General features: G+C 39.7%; 1 protein-coding gene and 1 long non-coding RNA gene across 3 annotated transcripts in view; one reads left to right on the forward strand and one right to left on the reverse strand.

Annotated features, from left to right (window-relative positions):
- PSMB2 (proteasome 20S subunit beta 2) overlaps window positions 1–21,315 on the reverse strand; it is a 32,644-nt gene extending 11,329 nt beyond the window's left edge. For both annotated transcript variants that reach the window (XM_026516692.4, XM_057305393.1), the window contains exons 1-3: window positions 21,109–21,315; window positions 16,005–16,127; window positions 13,407–13,477 (exon numbers count right to left, since the gene is read on the reverse strand). In XM_026516692.4, the coding sequence (XP_026372477.1) occupies window positions 13,407–13,477; window positions 16,005–16,127; window positions 21,109–21,199 (285 nt within the window). In that variant the 5' untranslated portion in view covers window positions 21,200–21,315. The remainder of the gene's footprint in view (window positions 1–13,406; window positions 13,478–16,004; window positions 16,128–21,108) is intronic.
- Window positions 21,316–21,369: 54 nt separating this feature from the next.
- The window catches only part of LOC113268304 (uncharacterized), a 58,442-nt gene continuing 57,315 nt past the window's right edge, over window positions 21,370–22,496 (forward strand). Inside the window, exon 1 of the long non-coding RNA XR_003321064.3 lies at window positions 21,370–21,452. This is a non-coding gene — a long non-coding RNA (uncharacterized LOC113268304). The remainder of the gene's footprint in view (window positions 21,453–22,496) is intronic.

Below are 22,496 nucleotides of genomic sequence, written 5' to 3' on the forward strand. Positions count from 1 at the left end.
ATAAGTAGACTTCTAAATACACTAAACAGAGACTGGGCTTTGAAGGGACAGTGCATGCTATTTGTTTTACCCCAGCTGACTGTCAAAGCTTCCTAAAATCCCATCTTTTGGCACTGAGAGTATTTCACAAAAATGCAGTTTACAGAATTAGAAGAAAGCTCAACTAGTTTATCCAACATCCCTTTTACAAATGTGGGGACTCAAGTTCAAAGAAGGGACAGTGATGTGCCCTAAGCCACAGAGCTAATTAGTGTCAGGACCAGTATTTAGGCTTCTGATTCCAAGTCCTGTGTGCTTTTCTAGGAAACCATGCTGCCTCCACAAAATGGAAATTAGTGTGAAAATATGATTCAATATGTAAATGTCAGCTTAACACTCAAATATTTCAGGATATACTATTTTGCATATAGCATCTATTGTTCTCTGTTTCATTTACCACATCTTACATGACCAATATTTTAAGTTTTAAAAGGGCAGGTTTAATATCAGACCACATGACTCCCCTAAAGGGTCTAAAACTATATAAAATATGTAGTAAGTACTCAATAAATACCTGTGGTGAGAAGCAGATACCAATACCATACTGCTTTGCCAATGCCCAATTTTACAAATTAATAAACAAATGGATCAGTTATCATTTCCTTATACTGATGCTCTGAACTCTGAATCAAGAGCTTGTTTCCAATAATCAACAGCATTTACTAGCTACCTGCTTTGCATGGGTTTGATGGCATAATTTTAAAATTTCAATGTCAGAGCACTTGGGTGGCTCAGTCAGCTGAATGTCCAACTCTTGATTTCAGCTCCAGTCAAGATCTCAGGGTTCCTGCCTCTGGCTCCGTGCTCAGTGGGGAGTCTGCTTGAGATTTTCTCTCTCTCCCTCTGCCCCTCCCCCCAACACGCCTATGCTCCCCCCCTCTAATAAATAAATTTAAAATTTCAATGTCAATTTTTAATTAATTTTAATTTTTAATTTTAATTTTTAAAGGACTTTTTACCTATATTAGAATTGCAATGTTCATTATATCAAACACTTAAAAAAAACACAGAGATTTTTTAAACACATTAAACACTTAAAAAAAACACAGAGCAACTTCCAACTGTCTTCACAACCTATGTACCTTTTCTAGCTCTACAAGGCTGTGGTTCTATAGACGGGGCTGGGGAAGAACAGCTTTCCCTAGCACCTAAACAATACAGGGCATCTGTATTCTGACTTTAAACCTCTCCAACACAGTCCTTTTTAAGGAAACCCATTAATCTCCTGTTCTAAATAATAATGGTAATTATGCTTTAAGTATAAATGTACACAATTTATAAAAGGCTTCAACCAAATCCTGCAAGAGCTGAGACCAGAACATAGGGTAATTATGAAATGGGCAGATACCCCAATCAACTTCACTTTTGCATTTAAAATGGGACTATATTTTATTTTATTATTATTTTTAAAAGATTTTACTTTTTAAAGTAATCTCTACACCCAACATGGGGCTCGAACTCATAACACCAAGATCAAGAGTTACATGCTCTACTGACTTTAAATTCAATAGACGCTACTTAGCATTTCCTATGGATGCTGGTGAATATGGGAACATGTACACCTAGTGAATTAGGTGATTTCAGCAGGAAGCAGAGGAACTGGGATGATACGGTCACTGGCTTCCTAAAGAATATGAACCTCACCATGTAAACCAAAGAGGAGCCAGTGAAAATCACTCCTATTCGCCTGCTGAGTCAAGCTTTTTTCATGTCATAGGACACTGCAGAAGCAGTAGGGATGGAAGGGGAGAAATGGAATATGAGACATATTTATAGAAGGTAGAATTGACAGGAATTAATAACTAGAAGAATAGAAGATGAGGGAGAAAGAGGAGTTAAGGCTCTCAATAAGGGGAAAGACGGTAGAGCAAATGTAAAAAACTCATTTGGATCACGAGCTTAAGTAGAGCTGTCCAGAGGCTTCTGGAAAGAGAAAAGAGTGTACAACCCAAGTTAAGAGTCTGCATGAAGAACGAGCCGGTTAGGAGGTTTCATTTCCACAAACACTCATTCCCGTGTTTGCATGTGGAAGAAAGATAGTGAACAATTACAACAGGACACTGGCAGAGCTATTCCTAGGTTGCCATGAGACCACAAAGTTGAGGGTGACGTGTGTGTGTGTGTTTGGCGGGGGGGGGGGGGGGGGGAGGGGGAGGGGGGAGTAGTACAGAGAAAGTTTCCCTGAAAATGCTGAACTGATTCTTAACCAGCAATTAAAAGTTAGCCATTTGGAGACGTGAAAGTACATTCGGGCATGAATGACTGGTAAAGTGGCAGGGTCAGCAAAAGCAGAGAGACGAGAAAGAACACACAGTAGGCTGGGGAGTACGAGTGACTGGGCATGAAGTAGAGAAAGCCAGTGTGACAAGGATGAGGCAGGTCAACAGTGGAAGGCAACGATGAAGCAGAAGCCGATCTCGAAGACCGTGCACTGCTAAGTTTAAGAGAGACGTTCTGGGGAGCTGAGAAGAAACTGGACTTTCTTTTATGATCACAAGCTGGGACCAGCTCTGTTATCCAGTGTTTCCACTTAGAGTGGGGGAAAAAAAGGAGGTATGAAGTTGGAAGTTGGAAAGAGTTTCCTCCTAATCCTCTGGAAAAAACTAGGAGTTTAAACCGATCAGACTACTATACTGAGCTTCACAACAAGGAGTTAAATTAAACTGACTGCCTGATTTGCCTTTTCTCTGTTTCGGATACATTTATCTTGTAGCACTAAAAAACAAAGTGGCCCATATTTATAGATTCCCACACTCATTTGAGAAATACAGAAACAAGCAAACCTTTGATTTTTAGAGGCCCAAGACAAAACAAAAGCATTACCCTGAAAATGAGACTGTCTAACCAAGATTTTCCTTTTTCTTTTCTCCGCCGTAGGTCCTTCTCTGAAAGTCTATTTGGTGTACCTGTTTGATGCTGGCAGATGTGAAATCATCAGAATACAAGAACTGTCCTCACTTTCCTTTACAATGATGAGCTCACGTCAAATGTTTTGCTTAACACATTGGCAACAATTCTTACATTGGCTGAGTTCTTGAACTTAAGTTCAGCAATGTTACTGCAATTACAACCAACGTTTTAAACTTTAAAAGCAAACACGTTTTAAATTATTATTTGAATAAACTATGATTTTAAATGCTATAAGTCTCAGACAGAGATGTATTTTTGTGAAAAAAGCAATGAAGACACGAGATCAAATGTGGCTTTATCACTTTACATTTGTTACTTGAGATAGTCATTTGGCCCTGGAGCCTCAAGTGCCCCATCTGAATATGGGGATGGTATTGCCTGCCCGACAGCTGTGAGGAACAAACAGTGCTATTCTGTGTTCAAGTTTCTGAAAGAAGACCCAGTAAGTGGTAGGTGCCCAATAAATGTCAACTGAATCTGAATTTTAGGAGCAAAAAAATTGAACATTGTGCATATTTCAATTTTTAGCAAAACTAGATTTTAAAGTTCTCCTTCAATAATTCCAAAATTTCTGTAAATTTTACTTCTCTAAAGCCATCACTAACCCCAAGTTTGAACAGTTCTCCTATTAAAGTTGTAATCTTATCGTAATTAGAAGTTTAGAAATTTAATGAGTTGAAATGCAACATGGCACAGATGCCTTATTATACCAACTAGTTAACACGGTATTTGTTTTCTACATTAATTTTACTTGCTAATCAAAAATACTGCTTTCTCCCAAATAACATCAAAATAAAATTGCTGATTGTGCAATGGTAAAACCAACAACACCATGTCTGCGACAAGGCCACTTGAATTTTTTCATGAGCTGGCAGTTTCCAGGGAAAATTTAAGATTCCATATACTGTTAAGTTAGTTCTCAAAAATTCAAGTGCAGAAGCCATGCTTTGTACACTACAAGGCAGATATCGGGTTGCACATGCTAAGCACGCCCATGAATATCTATGGACATTGAACATCAGAGCTGATTCACCTTCCTGAGTTAATAAATAAGTCTGCCGGGAAAGACTATTTAGGACTATACACGATTGTGTATGTTTCTGGATGTCCACAGCAACCAGATATAGAATACTAAGGAAATTCTGGGGAGAAGAGTGTTTAGGAGCCCTCCTATTAGAACACAGTGCTCCCCATTCGTAGCCAAGGTTCAACGCAAGTTCCTCTTACCTCTTCAATTGACATGGAAGCTCCTCATTGGTCTCCCTGCTTCTCTTTTCTTTCCCCAAACACTTCATCAAAGAGGAGCCAATGGTCTAACCAAATCTCATCTGATCATGTTAACCCCCTCCTAGTCAACAAGCTTCCAGAGAGTTCCACTGCTTTAGCATTTTTTCATCAAATTCTTCATAACATGGACTACCTCTCTCGTTTCAATCTCTTCCGTTCCCCTAAAAATCTCAGCTATATTTAACAAACTATTTAGATTGTGAATTTTATATATGTAGAATACATAGTAAAAACCATATAGAGTTATGTATTTATATTTGTTTTTCAATCAGTGGAGCCCTAATTTATATACAGTATCCAACTGGTTAAAACGCTAAAATATTAGGAGTAGGAGCCTTAGAGAACTATTCGTCCCCGCTCCAAACATCATTAGAAAACCCCTGTGCCTAACTTAACACACTCTAACACACGTCTCTGATCTGTGCTTCTGGTTTTCTTTTTTGCTTCACCTTTGCCTTAATGACAGCTGGTTCTTTTTAGACTCAGGTTAGGTTCTGTTTCCAGAGCATCTATCTATCTGTATGGCCACTGTGGCACTTGTCACTCTGCAGTGCAATTTCTCCAGCTAAAGGCACTCACTGAGCTCTGCACCTGTTTCCTCAGCCCCAAGGACAATGCAGGCCGTAGATTTACTGAACAGATGACCATCAGCACCTGTGGAACTTCTCAGCTATAAACAACTGCACACATGAGGAGGCATCAGAAAGACAATGCAGAGTTTTGGCAGGTTACTTCAGTTTATAAAGACTCAGATTTCCTCTCCCTGCCTTTTTTCTTTCCAAACTAATCAATCCTATTTGCTCTATGGTCTACTCCCCAAAGCAATGGTAAATCTGAACATATTTATTTTCTTCAACTTTTCAAAAAATGTGTTATGCTTTCTTGCCCTTTTACCCTTCTTTTTATTTGCTTAAACTTTTTTTTGTGAAGTAACACATACATATAAAGGTACATAAAATATACACCATAGCTTAATGAATAAAATGAGTATACATGTAACTATCTCCTAGGTTAAAAAACAGAACGGTGAACTCCTTCCCCCTTCAAAAACTTCCCACTGTCCAGGGTGCCTGGGTAGCTCAGTCAGTTAAGTGTTTGCCTTCGGCTCAGGTCATGATCTCAGGGTCCTGGGATCAAGCCCCACGTGGGGCTCCCTGCTCAGCGGGGAGTCTGCTTCTCCCTTTACCCCCACCCCCACTTGTGTGTGCTTTCTCTCTGAAATAAATAAAATCTTAAAAAAAAAAAAAACTTCCCACTGTCTTTCACTTTAGATAACTGGTTTTGGGGAGAGTACAGGAAAACCCCACGGAATTTGTGGGATCAGCCCCTGAATTCATATGCCTGCATGATCCTGGGCCAGGATAAAAAAAGAGATCATACATTGTATACCTGAAACTAATATAACACTGTATGTTAACTATACTGGAATTAAAATTAAAAAAAAAAAAAAACAAAAAAAACAAAGGCATTAGGGACTGTGGGTGGTTGGGGGGACGGGGGGCACAGGAAGAGGCATCAAGACATCAAAGTATATGTCTATTTGTATCTGTGAGTATGTGTGAGGGAATGCCCACACAGGCCAGATTTAAAGCAATCCTAAAAGGTAGGGTAAACCTGTACTTCTAATGGTAAACATTTTCAAAATAAAAGCATGTTTTTACTAAGCAGATAGAGTACTCTGCTGCTCCTGGCTTAAACCAGGCCTTAATAGGAAATCGCATAATTTTCAGTATACAAGTTTCAAAACAGTATGAATTTAGACCAATTACCTTCAACCCCATTGTGGGTAGGAAAGATGCTTTAAATGAAAAGTTGACATTATGGGGTTGCACAATCCCAGCTACCCAATAAGCTCATTCCATTCAACCCGAACAGGGGTTCTCTCTGCTCACAGCAGGCATCCAACAGGGTAGCACATATATGCTCTCTGAGTGAGAAAGCAACACCTTCTCACATAAAACCCCCTGGAGAGAGATGGCGAGGGGGAGGGAGGAGGACTTTACACCTGCAAGCTCCTAACTCTATCAGCACTAGGGCTGGGAAAAACAGCACATATTTAAAAAAAAAAAAAAAAAAAAAAAAAAAGGATTCCTGATAAAGCCAGTAACTTTCAAAGAAGGATCTTCTTAAGCCATTCTTTTCTTAGAAGATGAGTAAGTACAAAGATTCAACATCCAAGTCTTTGTCTTCCTAATGGACTTAGTCAAGCCCTAATGACTGTATAAGCAAACTGCTTTAAAGGGCAGCTGTCAGAATTCTTATTCTTCTTGGTAGGAAAACACTATAAGCACAAAGTGTTGTTATATTAATTAAGACATCTCAACTTGAAGGCATATCTGTCAAAATGACCACTAAAAATAGAACAGCGTTATCTCCAACGGGGCAGACATGAGACACCTCCAATCCTAAGAGACTCCTGTGAGATGTGACCTGGGACGCACATGTGTTTTACAGTACCACTGAATATCCATCTCAGTGTAGCCACATGTTTTCAGTTTTTACTGTACGTCCTATTCGGGCTAGGAAACGAATAATTAACAGACATATAACTCTTGGCCCATCATGAAAAATCTAGTTAGCTGACTAGCTGACTGAGATCTGGTGGGAAAGAACTGTTCTCCAGGTCTAAAAGAACTGCTGCTTGCACTGAAATTCCATAAGTTTCAAGATGAACATCTTGATTTTTTTTTTTTCAATTTCCCCATCACCAAAAGTAAGCCAGCTCTGTCTGTCAAGATGCCCAGGCCGTGTGGCAGTGGTGTCAAAGGCTGCCATTTGCTCGAAGGCACTGCCATCTGTGGCAGCAAAACATTTTGTCTCCGGAAAATAAACACATCTGCCTTTGCCAGTGTCCTCCCACTGTGCCGCCCATCTGGAGCAGGTGAGCTGGAAGGCAATCCAGGGCATGGGTGAGACGGGGGTGAGCAGGGGAGACAAGGCCTCAAGGGAGATGGCACATGGAGGAAGAAGGTAGTGCTGTGTCATGTCACATCCTGCTAACCACATTCGCCAAAAAGCATGTGAAATTACCCTTGTTAGTGATATTTTAATCATATGTAACAAATGGTTGGTCGTGTTTATAGGACAAGACCTGCAAAGTCAAGGTTTCACCAGGGCCATCTGCTCACAACGTCACATGACCTCACTGATAACAATAAACAGATGATGTCTTTGTGCCAGCCACCAAAGGCAAGAGGACAATAACCCTAGAGGTCAGATTAGGGGCTCAAAGCACCAGGATTCTTCTAGGACAAGACCACACTAGCCATGCCTACTATAAGCCAAACAAAACACACTCAAAGTCAGGCCAGAGTGTTGGGAAATGTCATGGTCACTTCCAAAAATGACTAATACCTGAAATTCTTTCTGACACATTTTTTACCTTTCCCTGAAAAAAGTAAATTCAAGTCTGGTTATGGTCTTGATATCAGATCTTTAAATTATACTATTTGGGAGCTAGAAGAAACCATAGAAATTATCCAATCAAATTCTCTCTTTCTTCCAATGTTTTTTCAACTACCTCACAAGAGAGCTGGTGCTAAAACTTCCTGAAATAGGGCTCTTCCAATTACACCACTGGTTTCCAAACTTTGGCAGGAAGGGGACCGTGAAGCTGTTTTTTGCAAATAAAATCTTACATGGAATTCCAATATATAAAATAGATAAAAGTTGTGCTGAAATTCACCACACTGGTCTTCCTTGGTGACTCTCCTGTGGCAGCTTCATGGAATAGAGTTTGAAAACCACCACACTAGGCTGGCTGATAGTTTTCCAATTCGTTATTTCCATTTTTTAGGTGCTAAGCAATAACAAGTATAGCCCTATAAAAAAAATAAATTACCAAAGGCTCCCCAAGTACTTGGCAGAAAAGGTTCTATGAGAACACTTTGGCCAGTGAGTAGCAGTAGTAAAGCCCTGAAGATTACATACCATGGAGGGCAGCATTCTACTCTAAGCCTTGCCGTGCCACATCCCCCAAGGATATCAGATTTGGCTGGCTCCTATCTCGGTCTCCACATACGAGAAATGGGAGATCTGGGTGGACAGTAACAGATAATCTTAGGGCATTCAAATACTATACCAAACATGCCACCTAATTCATTTCAAGCAAGAAAGAGCCCCATTACTTAACCACTCTCTCTTCTATAGCCCATTAATCAAATCATAAGGAGAATTTAAATAAGCATAGTGCAAACTATGCCTATAAGCCATTACAAAATTTTCAAAATAATCCTATTAAAAATCCAGATACCATGTTCTTAATGATGAAGTCATTATTAAATACTATTTTCAGGGGCGCCTGGGTGGCTCAGTCGTTAAGCGTCTGCCTTCAGCTCCGGGCATGATCCCAGGGTCTTGGGATCGAGCCCCTCATCGGGCTCCCTGCTCCGCTGGGAGCCTGCTTCTTTCTCTCCCACTCTCCCTGCTTGTGTTCCCTCTCTCACTGGCTGTCTGTCTCTCTGTCAAATACATAAATAAAATCAAGAAAGAAAAGAAAAAAGAAAAGAAAAGAAAAGAAAGAAAAAAGAAAGACTGACTGACTATTTTCAGGGAGGTATCATTCACTTATTCAAAATATATTTTATTAAACCAATGGTTAATTCTCAGTTCTTGTAATTTGCCACATTTGATCACTCCTTCCTTCCTAACAGATGAAGAAAGTGAGGCTCAGCAAACATTAAGTGACTTAGTGAAGACCACAGAAACTAGTACATATGAGAGAACAGCCTAGAACTCTGATACATGTGACTCCAAAACCCATGCTCAAAGAAGCCTCATAAATAATCAAAACTGGGGAGTCAAACCCATAGCAAAAAGCCTAATAAGCCCTCTTCCTGCTTCTTGGGGTATAATGAGAGGGGAGATCAACTCAATGTACACATACATCTAAATAAAAACTAGAATGAAGCCTCTTGATTTTTTCCCCCGTTCTGTGTGTTTTTTTCCATCTCTTCCTGCTGATTTCATCTTTAATTTCATAGTATATGGTGAAGTAACATCCATTCATTAAAAATATTTTAATGAAGGGAGCCTGGGTGGCTCAGTCAGTTAAGCACCTGACCTTGGCTCACATGATCCTGGGGTCCTGGGACTGAGCCCTGCAATGCTCCGTGCTCAGTGGGGAGTCTGCACTCCCTTTTCCTCTGCCCCTCCCCCCCACGCATGTGCTCTCTCTTGCTCTCTCTCAAATAAATAAATAAAATCTTTAAAAATATATTTTAATAAAATTCCCTTCTAATATATAAACGTACAATAACATTTTCAGTGGTATCTGTGGACCAACTGCATGACATTTATTCAGCAAATAAATATATATATATAAGATTTTATTTATTTATTTGAGCGAGAGAGCAAGAGAGAGAGAGAGTACAAGCAGTGGGAGCTGAGAGAAAGAGAAGCAGGGTCCCTGCTGAGCAGGGAGCCCAATGCAGGGCTCGATCCCAGGACCCTGGAATATGACCTGAAACGAAGGGAGACACTTAACCGAACCAGCCACCCAGATGCCCCTATTCAGCAAGTATTTACTGAACGCTTACAATGGGCACATATTTTACCTAATCTATATAATAATCCTACATGGAGGTCTTTTTTTAAAGATTTTATTACTTGAGAGAGAGAGAATGCATGTGCATGCGTGCACTGGAACTGAGGGAGGGGCAAAGGGAGAGAAGACACAGAACCCTAAGTAGACTCCATGCTGAGCATGGAGCTGGATGCAGGGTTGGACCTCACGACCCCAACATCACAACCTGAGCCAAAATCAAGTCGGACACTCAACCACTGAGCCACCCAGGTGCCCCTTATATGGAGATGTTGACACTTTAATGGAACTGGAAATTTTATACTTCCCCAAACACACAAACATATTTGTACATTAGTCCAGTAACTAATTAAGGAGACAGTATGAAAGAATATGGTATTTGAATTTAGAATCTTACCTTAGACTTTTACAGGCTATACATGTGTCTTTGGTATATCTGGACACATAACAGAAATACTTAACCTCTTTATTACTAACCAGTCTACATAGGCTTATAAATAAAATGGGGATAACATTCATCTTATGGTGTCATAGTAAGCATTAAATAAAGTCACATATATAACTATCTATAATAGCACTGTTCAAGAGAACCTCCTATGATGATGAAAAAGTTCTATATCTGCAATTTCCAATACGGTAGCCATTAGCCACATGTGGCTACTGAGCACTTAAAAAGTGGCTAATGTGACTGAGGAACCAAATTTTCTTTTTTGGGGGGAACCAAATTTTTTTATAGAAATAAAAGTTTACTTTTCATTCAAAGTTCCAGAGACTATCACCTAGGAACCAAATTTTAAATTCTATTTAATTTTAATAATTTAAAATTTTAATTGCCATTTATGACTAGTGGCTGCCACACTGGACTGTGATGATCTAGAACAAAGCCTTGCACATAATAAATCACCAATTTTGCGTTACTTCCGTCTTCCTTATCCATATCAATACTTCTTTATATCCTCTTTACCAGCAAATAAGTTCAACTAAAATAGCACAACGAAGAATCTCCCATAAAAAACTAACTTATACCTATTAAATTGCTTCTTCAACCAAGCAGCAATGGCAGCAGAGAAGCAAGTCATTTATTAGTCATATGTGCCCCACACTGTGCTAACAGCTTTGCACAATTGCTTCATTTAATTTATAATAATTTTGTAAAGTAGGTGCTATTATCTTATAAATAGAGAAACTGAGCTTAGAATCTGTCCAAAGACACACAGCCAGTAAGTCAGTGAGCAAAGATTTAAACTCAGGCAGTCTAGGGGGCACCTGGGTGGCTCAGTCAGTTAAGCATCCTACTCTTCGTTAAGCATCTGACTCTGACTCTTGACTTCAGCTCAAGTCATGATCTCCGGGTCATGAGATGGAGCCCCGCATCCACTCCGTGCTCACCACAGAATGTGCTTGTCCCTCTCCCTCCCCCTCTGCCCGTTCCCCTGCTTCTTCTCTCTCTCTCAAATAAATAAATAAATAAAATCTTTAAAAAACTAAACAAAACCTCAGGCAGTCTAATTCCAGAGACAGTGCTTAACCGCAATGCTAAATGTGCTTGCATCTTAAAGAACCAGTTTACAAAAAATTCATTATATACTCCACAATAAATAAATGTCCTCCCAACCAAATACCACCCCCAAACAAACACACACACCCCAAATTAGAAATCAGACAATTTGAGCTATAGACACAAAGTTATACATGGTAACTGGCTGACCTGAAATAAGTCTCATGTGCCAACTGGTGTAACTGTATAACTGTACCAAATCTAGTGACTTCACACTTATTAATTAGAAGACTGAAAAAATATCATCACCTTTCTCCCCAGAATAAAATGACTAAAATATAGACTCATATTTTAGAGCTAACAATCTAAGTGGATAGATGGGTGGGGGAGCAGAGGTTGGGCCCAGAACCATAGGCAGACGTAGTCAGTATTTACTAAAGCCCTATGTCACTGTCTACAAGGCATATTTATTTGTTAAGACAGCAAACATTTCTGCAAGGAGATTAACCCGAACCACTGCATTTACATGAAGCACACTGCCACGCTTATCTCAATTCTAAAAGGAGCTGAAGTCATTGAATGTCTGCTGTATTTATGACGAGGTCTTCATTGTACCCAAAGCTGGAATTCTTATTCTAGTTCGGCCTGACAAGTCGAAGGAATATTTTACACAGCAAGCCACAACATACTCTTTCCCAAATACCGCAGGAATTTCTGAGCGGCAGGAAAGGTCATATCTGACCCATTTTCCTCTCTCACAGAGCAGTGAACGAGAAAAGGCCACTGACCTTTTACCTAAATCAAAACAATGTAGGTAAATCTGTCTCCTCCTTCCCGCCAAAATATCTCTAGCTTCTCTTCAAACCTCATGATCCTTATATTGCACAAGCCCCTGGGCCAAAGGTAGCACTGAGAAAAAGAAGTTCTCTTTATTGAGACATTCTGAAGTAACTTTAAAAAAAACAACACCTGTACTTGTTTAGATTTCTGTCATAATTCAGCTTAAGCAAGTGCAGATGAAACTAAAACCATAATAAAAATATGAATAGCACTGATGTTCTAGAAACACTACCGAAAAAACAAGGAGCTGATGTAAGGCAGAACAGTCAAGTAATTATGGCACCATTACTGTCGCTTTGTCTGACCTGCTGTGTGACCTGCAGCTAGTCCCTTTGCCACTTTATGCCATTCATTCCGTATCAGTGATAGAGAATTAACTACTATATATCTCAGCGGAATCGCAAGTAGATTAAATTATTAAGCAAAATGCTTTGGGCAAAAGTCATATGAATGTTAAATATTATGATTTACAAGCATTCATTTTCCTAGCACTCCTGTGGGGTTAGGAAGTTATCTCGATTTCATAGATGAGTAAACAGGCACAGGGGGTAAGGTCACATGATAAGGCTCCATTTACTTAGTCCCTGTGGGAAGGGAATAATACACACCTTTAGCAATCATATGAACTTTCTTGGCAGTACGGAAAGAAGAATAAATCTGTGTGCTTTGGCAAGAAAAGTCATAGAAAGACACATAATCTTAAGATGAAATGTGCAGGCACCTGGGTGGCTCAGTCAGTTAAGCATCTGCCTTTGGCTCAGGTCATGATCCCAGGGTCATGGGATCAAGTCCTGCATCAGGCTCCCTGCTCAGCGAGGAGTCGGCTTCTCCCTCTACCCACCTGCTTGTGATCTCTCTCTCACTCTCTCTCTCTCAAAAAAATAAATAAAATCTTAAAAAAAAAAAAAGATGAAATTTGCATTGTTATTTTCAAAGTTTCTCCTCCACTACCATGTAAGAACCTTCAGCCACAGGAATTAAGGAACATGGTTTCCTATGAAAACAGTTCGAAAACACATTTTTAAAGGCTTTCACAGGCCTTCATATTGGTGTGCCCCATCCAAATTCTCTGGGAGTGTATATTTGCATTTCAGGCTCTAATTAGCAACTATGCAAAAAAAGAAAACAAGTCCAAAGAGACTGAAGAACGAACAAGTACCAAGGAGAAGGGCTTAGGAAGTCCAAAAAAGGGCAAAAATGCTACACATGTATAATATAATGTATAATAAGAATATAGAATAAGCACAGATTTTTCTGCTCTCATGTAAGGCTGCTTGCTCTATTGCTTACCCGACTCCGAAGACAATCAGCCAGGTTTCGTCGTGTGAAATTAGCTGCTGCTGTGGGAGACAATTCATAACCTGGTACAAGAGATAAACAGTCATACTTAAAGTGAAGCAGAAGGAATAACAGCACCCCAAATCATTCTACTACTCCTGTTTTTACATCCTTCCACTCTCTGTATGCCCAGAGTACATAAAGTACACAGAAAGAGGAGTACAATCCTCCTTGTCCCTTTCCTCATGCAACGGTGGTGAAATAGCTCGTCAGCACTGACAGTAATTCCTGGCCGCAACACAGAACCAAGCCTTGCGTAAGCTGTCATTCATCAACAGACTGTGGTTTCCTCTATAGAAGGAAGGGGGTACAAATACATAGGTATTGGGGAAAAAAGAAAGAGGTCTCGAGGTGCTGATTTTTAAAGTTTATTTAAAAAGAATATTGGGAAAAGAGAGGCTAGAAGTTAGGATGGCCTCAGGGTCATACTTTAAAGGTTTTCTTTTAAAAAATAAATAACTTTATTAAATATGATTTTCAAAAGTACAAGCAACAGAAAAAAAATGTTTCCATCACTATCTACAACATTTTAAAAAATAGAGTATCTCGAGCATAAAACCTCTCAAAAAAAGTTATAATGACAACAACACTACAGCCCAGAGGAATGCCATCATATGTGCATTTAATAATGCACTCCCTCTGGAACTTAACCCCCTCCAGTAAAATGGGATCTAGAGTCAAAAGCCACAAACGACCCACAACTGAGCAGACCCATGCAGAAAATGCAACTTTGGAAAGACAGCACATGGTTAAGTTATTATCAAACACCAGTGTTACAGCAGGTAAGATTTAGATTAAAATTCTAACAAATATTTACTGAACAGCAGCTGTGTTTCAGGGTCTGTGCCAGGTGCTTTCACAGTTTATTGAACTTCATCCTCACAACCAGTCTATTACTGCATATGAAATTATAATGCAAACAACTGTGAACAAGCAGGAATATTTTTCAATTCTTCACCTAATCCCCTAAACACCACTAAGGATTTGACAGTTATTGTAAAGGCAGAAAGGTCTGATACCTATTTACATACAGATTTTTCCTCCTTTCCCTTATTTTACCTCCGTTCTTGACCTTTAATATGCATAAGAATTACTGTGCAGGGTTACATACACAAAACTACACTTGACAGGTAATTTAAAAGATTTTAAAGGCCATTTTAATCATACACGGTTTTTGTTTTGTGCACTGACTTTAAACCCTAACACCCATGCAACAAGCAACCCTCTCAACTCTTGTTAACTCTCCCTCCCTCTCCCAGGACAGGGCAGTGAAATATTGCTGTAGCTACCGTAATTGAGAAACATTACTGGCATCCCTCGCCTGCCATGTAGAAATGAAGTGGAGAACCACTAAAAAATAATCCTTGAAATATTCTCAACTTGCTTAAACCTGAGTGCCACGTGCTTTAGGTTCTTTTTTCATCTTTGAATTCTCTGTAGTACTAGCCAGAGTGCTTAAGATAGAGGAGGCCCACAAAAGTATTCATGGAACTGAATGCATGATGCTCAATTTGCTGCCTAACATCTATATAAATGGGTCATATCTAGCCATTTTATATCATTATATTCAAATTAAGTTCTTTCACAGTTTCACATTGTATCAGTGCTGTGTATAAGTGTACTAAACTGGGGCGCCTGGGTGGCGCAGTCGTTAAGTGTCTGCCTTCGGCTGACGGCGTGATATCGGGGTCCTGGGATCAAGCCCCACATCGGGCTTCTCCACTAGGAGCCTGCTTCTTCCTCTCCCACTCCCCCTGCTTGTGTTCCCTCTATCGCTGGCTGTCTCTCTCTGTCAAATAAATAAAATCTTTAAAAAAAAATTATAAGTGTACTAAACTATGAAGTAAGTAACTGAAGTAAGGTCCTTTCTGCTAGGGTGTCACTATAAACTTTCCTGGGTCATAAAGCTAGTGGCTAGTATTATCTGATAGTGAGGCTTTCTCTAATGAGGAAATCCTAGTGAGGAATCCTCTAATGAGGATTAGAGCTCATTAGCCCCCAAGGGAACTCACAAAAATCCTAATTATCTTCCTAAACAAGAATCTACCAGAAAGGCAAGGCAGAACTCTTCTATGACAGTAAATCTCCCAAAATTACACAGAGCATTAAGTTTATAAACATTTTACATATTATTCATTAATATTATTATTATCCCATTTTAGATGTGAGGAAAATAAAGACCCAAAGAGGCTAAGTGACTTGTCACATTAAAAAAAAAAATAGTAAAACCAAGTTTATCTGAGGTCTTTTAGCTCTGAGGTTCAGATATACTTTAGCTCAAATAACATCCTCTGAAATACCTAACACTTAAAAAGTCTGATACTGCCATGTTCATCTCCAAGGTGGCCCTCAAGTATCAGTGTTATAATGGTTCTCTTTTTGGCTCTGGGATTTTTGCAGAAAATCTTTAGGATCAGGAGGGTCTAAAAGTTTTAAAAGTAGGAAGATTCAAAAAAAAATATGACCACACTGGTCTGCTCATGTGTAGAATTGCCAGTAGAGAGTATTTAAAGACAAATCAATGACAGTTACATTCCAAGTATTACCCACCATTTCGCATCTTATAAAGTTGCACATTTTTCTGAATATATTCTGCAAACTGTACAGTGTCTCCAGCCTCTCCAACACATAGGAGCAAGATTTTTTCACTCATCTTAAACATCTTGTCATGATCTGCTCAAAGAAAAAAAGTGTTAAAAATTACCTCATCAGAAATTTACTGCTATTGTACAGGCAGCCACAAACAGGTTTATCAATCACTCTATTGAATAATTTTACTAATCACTGTTTTTAGAAGACTTCAATGGGCAACTGTATTAATTATTCTCTTTCACTCTCCATGCTAAACCCATTGGCGTATTTTATTAAGGTCAATCTCAGTTGGAGAATATATTTGAGCACTGACAATTGAAAACAGTTAAATACATCTGAAGGCACTAGAAATGCAAAAACCAAACCTTCAAAGAAACTGAAGGAATCAAGCCAATGGCCATTGTCTTTAGGTACATGATTTCAAAGCCCTGAAATGTCTCTAAAATACAAATGTTATTTTACTTATACACACACAAAAGCATATATGAAGGACCAGTGCTACAATAAAAATTAAGGAGTCATCTCGAGAAAGAACAAAAAAATCAACTGAGAATATAAATCACCTTAAAAAGTAAATCAACACCATTTCCAAAGCAAAGAGAAAATTAAAATGACTGCCAGAGCAAAAATTCTAACAAATATCTTAACACTATTTAAAAATACCTCAAAAATCCCAATAGTCTAATCTTATCTAGTTAAACCAGACTCATTCAGATTACATAGATAAACAAATATCGAGATAGCAATTAATGCCTAAGGAAGAAAACTCCATATTCAGTCTGTAGCTTCGGAAAAAGCCTAAATCTCCCTATCTCACTCTCACTTTCACTTTTCATTTTCAAATAGTGCTGAATAATCTTCCCTGGGAGACATGTTTCCTGTCTGAAAGCTTCTGAAATGCCAAAATCCCTTAATAGGATTTAAAGAACAAAATGCTACAGTCAAATATTCTACAAATGTTTGAGAGTTGTAGAACCAAAATATGGCTTCTTAGACTTGGGGAAAAAACACACCAATTATACCTGTAGATATTATCAAACTGCCTTGAAACTCCTAAACAAACACACTTTTGTTTGTTACAGGCTACAGACTTAAAGACTGTTAGTTTGCAAACTTGGTCATAAAAGAAAAAAATTCAGGGCACCCGTGTGGCTCAGTGGATTAAGAGGCTGCCTTCGGTTCAAGTCATGATCCCAGGGTCCTGGGACTGAGTCCTGCCTGCATTGGGCTCCCTGCTCAGCAGGGAGTCTGCTTCTCCCTCTCCTTCCCCCCCACGCGCTCCTGCGCGTGCTCGCTCTCTGTCGCAAAAAATAAAGTGTTAAAAAAAATTCACTTATGGATATATTACTATCTATGCAAAGAAAAAGGACTAGAAGAGTATTAGATGCCACTGGGCAATTTTTATTTCTTTCTTTTTGCTTATTAGCATTTCCTAAAATGCCTATACTAAACCTGTACCATTTTTATAAGAACACGTTACTTAGTAAGTTTGCATTATTTTCATAATGAGAAAAAAAGCTGGGGTTTTTTTTGTTTTTAAAAAGATTTTATTTATTTATTTATTTGAGAGAGAGAGAAACCACAGAGGGAGAGTAAGAGAAGCAGATTCCCTGCTGAGCAGAGGGCCCAACTCAGGGCTTGATTCCAGGACTCTGAGATCACAACCTGAGCCAAAGGCAGAGGCTTAACCAACTGAGCCACCCAGGTGCCCCCCAAAAAGTGTTTTTATTTTGGAAAGAAAAAAGCTTGTTTACAAAGAATTACTGTCACATTTAAAAGAAATGCTAAAATTCTAGGCAGTAAATTGGTCAATTTTGAAATGAATTTAATACAAGGCCAAAAGTGTTTTTTAAACATTTATTGTGCGTCCAATGAGTAGTAAGGGGAGATGGTATAGATTCCCATGGCCCTCTGAGGAAACAGCCCGCATAGCACTAGGGAATTTCTGAACCTTGACAAAGAACTTACAAGATCCACATAGATGAAACAAATGGGCAACAAAACGAACATCAGTATACAATAGTGTGAAAGACCAATTGTACTAGAACCCAACAGACCTTGGTTATTTTTATTTTTTTTAAGTAGGCTCTGCAACCAAGGTGAAGCTTGAACTCACAACACGGACATCAAGAGTTGCATGCTCCACTGCCAGCCAAGTGCCCCAGTAGACCTTCCTTATAATCTGGGCTCAGCACTCTGAACTTGGGCCCTAGTTTCCAAGTCTATAAAATGGTTATACTATCACTTACCCCTACCTAACTCATAGGTAGAGAAAACTATACATGTACAATATCATCATACTCAGTATTACTCAATGTAGCTCAGATTACACACACTATATGAATTCAGAAAAAAAAAGCATTCTGTGTGGGTTTAAGGGCTCTGAGTAATTTTTTTTTAAAGACTTCATTTTCATTTAGTTGAGAGAGAACAAGAGAGAAAGAGCACAAGCAAGGGGTAGGGGCAGAGGGAGGAAGAAGCAGACTCCCTACTGTGCAGGGAGCCTGACATGGGACTCGATCCCAGGACCCTAGGATCATGACCTGAGCTGAAGGCAGATGCTTAACTGACTGAACCACCCAGGTGCCTTATTCTGAGTAATTTAAAAGCACTTCTATGCAGACCAGGAGACAAGAGACATAAAACGTAGCATACAATCAAACTCAAGACTTGCGGCACTTTCATAAGCAAGCAAAATCTGGGAAATATCTTCTCTGTATCAAAATATCTTACAAAGTGACGAACCAAAAAAACTGACTGCAATTATCATTCTTACTTTATACCTGGAGAAAAGAAATCCCAAAAGGTTACTCATTTTCAGCATTCTTGCTTACCCTACATAAGTTCCTTCATGACATGAAAGGTAGGAAAAAGTCCTCGTAGAATTTTAAAGCTCCTATCATAAAACACTTTATACCAGAAAAGACTATAGGGAAAATTAAAGTTGAGTGTAATTATTTCCAACCATTTTTCAAGAACTAACTCAAATTCATCTTTCTTCCATACCACAGTGATCTTTCTTTTTTCTGAATATCCTTAGGCTTTACTCCTGAAATCATTAATTTAAAAACTAATACTGACTAGTGATACTTCTTTTTATCACACAAAATCGTCTTGTAGTACTTATTTCCTTGTTTTCTTAATGTCTTACACCCCTATGTGGATTATATAGAGTACTTGTAAAGGTACTGACTTGGTTATTGTTCTACCCAGACACTACTTCATGCTAAAATCACCAGTATATCAAAGGTCTTAGTATTCAAAATAATGGACAGATTTACCCTCAAAACAAACTGACTCCTTTGGAAAGTATGATTTGCAAATAAAACTTCTAGGGGCACCTGGGTGGCTCAGCCGGTTAAGCGGCTGCCTTTGGCTCAGGTCATGATCCCAGGGTCCTGGGATCAAGCCCCACATCGGGCTCCCTGCTCAGCAGAGAGCCTGCTTCTCCCTCTCCCTCTGCTCCCCTACTCCTGCTCTCTCACTCTATCTCAAATAAAGAAATAAAATCCTTAAAAAAAAAAAAAAAAGAACGAACTAACGAACAAACTCAAGCAAAGTCCCTCGGAGTTCTTTCCATCTCCCCAAGTGATGAGAGCCTGACAATCAGATGCCCGTCCCTTATAAAAACAGTGATGGACACATACCTCAGAAAATCCCAGACTTAATAATTTTCCTTTCCTTAAACTAAAGATGAACTATAACCTGCCTTCAAAGCTTTCCCTAATCTCTACAACCAGAAAGAATCTTTTCTTCCTCTGAATTACCTAAAAATAATCTCTTCTTTCTTTGCATTACCTGAGAAGTTTGGGTTTTTTTCATATGTAGCATAATTTTCTAGCTTGTACTATAATTATTCGTACACACATCTGAGTCCCTTATTAAACTGTAATTTCTTTTAAGATACAGGCCACATCTTATTCTTCTTGCATCCCTTCAGAACCTAGCACAGTAATGGCAACACAGGTGCTTAAAACCTATTTGTCAAATAAACATGAAGCCATCTGAGCCAAAGCATAATACTTTTTCAACAATAGCACGTCTATGGTCAGTCATGAAAACACACTCTTAGATTCCATGATCAAAAAGCAAAAATTTAAAAAATTATTAAGTACTATCTACAGGGAGACAGCACAGTATAACAGTTATGGGAAAAGATCAGAGTCAAACTGCATAGATTTACACCTGGGTTCTGTCTCTTGTGGTTTTAGGCAAGTTTCTAAATCCTAGGCCCCAGAACTAACATCTGTAAAATGGCAATATGATAGTGCCTGTCTTAAAAGGTTAAATGAAATAATGAAAATCACTTAAAACAGCCCCTGTTACATAAGTCCTTAGTATTATTTCTACTGCCTATTTGTCACTGCACTAAGCATTTGCACCAAACTTTTTCACTCCATCCTCCCAACAAGCTGGTGAGGTTGGTATTATTAACCTGATTTAACAGATGAGCAAATCTGGCCACTGTGAAATAACTTGTACAAAGTCACAAAGCAAATAAGTCAAAAGGCTCCAATTTGCGAGCTCCACTAAGTACTTAAATACAAGGAAAACTTGGCAGCCAGTGTCCCGGAAAACTGGAAAAGGGGGATCAGAGCTGAGAAAGGGAAAGGTACAGGCAGCGGAAGAGAAATGCCAAGTTTCTAGTCCCACAGTCTCAGTCTCCCGAGGATCCCATCTTACACCGCTAGCAAACTTACCTCATTAGTAGCGACAACAGCAGGAAAACTTATTCAAAGATTCGGGAATCTAGGGAGGTTGGTGCCCAGCAGGCGCTTAAACACTTAAAAACTGAATTCTCACAGGCAACTCGCCGCCTAGGAAGCATTTAGCGAAGGCCAGAGCAGAGCACTGACCTCGGAGCCCTGGGAGGAGCGAAAGCCAAGGCCCTAAGCTAGTCTGTCCGTCTCCTCGTTCCGAAAAATAAGCAAGTGCAGAGTAGGACACGCGGGGTTCCACCTCCCAGACCTCCCCGGTGCTCACCCAACACCCCCGCCATCCCGAACTCCCTCCGACTGCCCTTACACCCAGGCCCGGCCGGGCCTCCCCTGCTTCCTCTCACCGTCCTTCATCTGGACAATACTGCTAGCGGCCACCTGGTCGGAGGCGACAAGGACATAATCGGGGCCCTGGATGCCGATGAGGTACTCCATAGTGGCGGGAGGCCGAGAGGACAGAGTGTGGGACTCGCCGGCTTCTCGGCCTCACCGGTGAGACAGCACCGCCGAGCGAAGATTTCGCGCGACACAGGCCGCGCGACTGCCCGGGCCATCGGCGCTTTCGGATGACGCACATTTGTCGCGAGAGGTTGGAAAGTGGGCGAGGCTTCGGGCGCCTTGAGGCGCACGCTCGCCTTCTGGCCTGTCGGTTCTCTGGCGAGTCTGGTCTACGGGCTACTTTCCTTAGGTAACGCCCCGTTTCTTTACTTATAAATTGAATTTAAAACTCGCGTGGGGATAAAACCACACACTACATATCAGATGCCGAGCGCGTGTGGGTGCCAAAAAGACGGGCGAACGTTCCTAAATGGCTGTTTGCCTTCGCTCGGTAAAATATCTCCAGAAACTCCCTTGAAAGCCAGATTACAGAAAAATAAACTTGACGGGAGCCCTATTTACATGTTTCACAAAAATAAAATACGGTTGAATTAAAGATCTAAGCATGAAGACTAATTATAAAAGATCTTTACAGATGTCCCCATTTCAAATTATATGCAATTGTTACTTCTGGTAAGAGACTTGAAGGGAGGACTCTCACATTTTATTTTATACACCTCTGTATTGTTTGAATGTTTTGCAATGCTCATGGATTTCTCATTTCTTTTAAATAGGAACAAGCTTGGCCATCTCTTTATATCTTGCAGCCATTCTGGGAAAATCCGAAATATTCCATGATTAGTTTCTAACATTCACAATTTGGTCTTCGTGCCAGCCTTACTAGCTTCCTGAGAAATGGCAAAACAGTTGCAATTCTATTTCCAACACAACTGTGCAATTCATTTGCTTTTGCAGAAATCTGTAGTCCTCACTCCCTTCAGAATGTTTCTAACAGCTCTCTGCCTGTGAAGGAATATGGAGCCTGAGGGGTGAGGGGCAGCCCATCTATCATGGGATGGATGCCAGGGGCAAGTAAGGTCATTAAGTCAACCATAGCACTAAGAACATAGATGCATCCATCATCCTAGAAAGATTCTTTTCTTAAACTCCACTGTGGAAGAAGTCTCTTGAGTCTCTCTCCCACCTCCCTTTCTCTTTGTGTGTCTTTGTATATTTTTTAATTGCAAGAAGTACACAGTTGTATCATGTACATAAATCATGCAGAAGAAATATACGTATCTCTCCTCCTCCCACCAGAGGTAACTACCCACCAGATATCTGTATCCTTCCAGACCTTTTTTTCCCTTTGTACATACCAATATTCACTCATTCATTCATTCATTCATTCATTCAC

Source organism: Ursus arctos, unplaced genomic scaffold (genome assembly GCF_023065955.2).
Source record: "Ursus arctos isolate Adak ecotype North America unplaced genomic scaffold, UrsArc2.0 scaffold_32, whole genome shotgun sequence".
NCBI lineage: Eukaryota > Metazoa > Chordata > Mammalia > Carnivora > Ursidae > Ursus > Ursus arctos.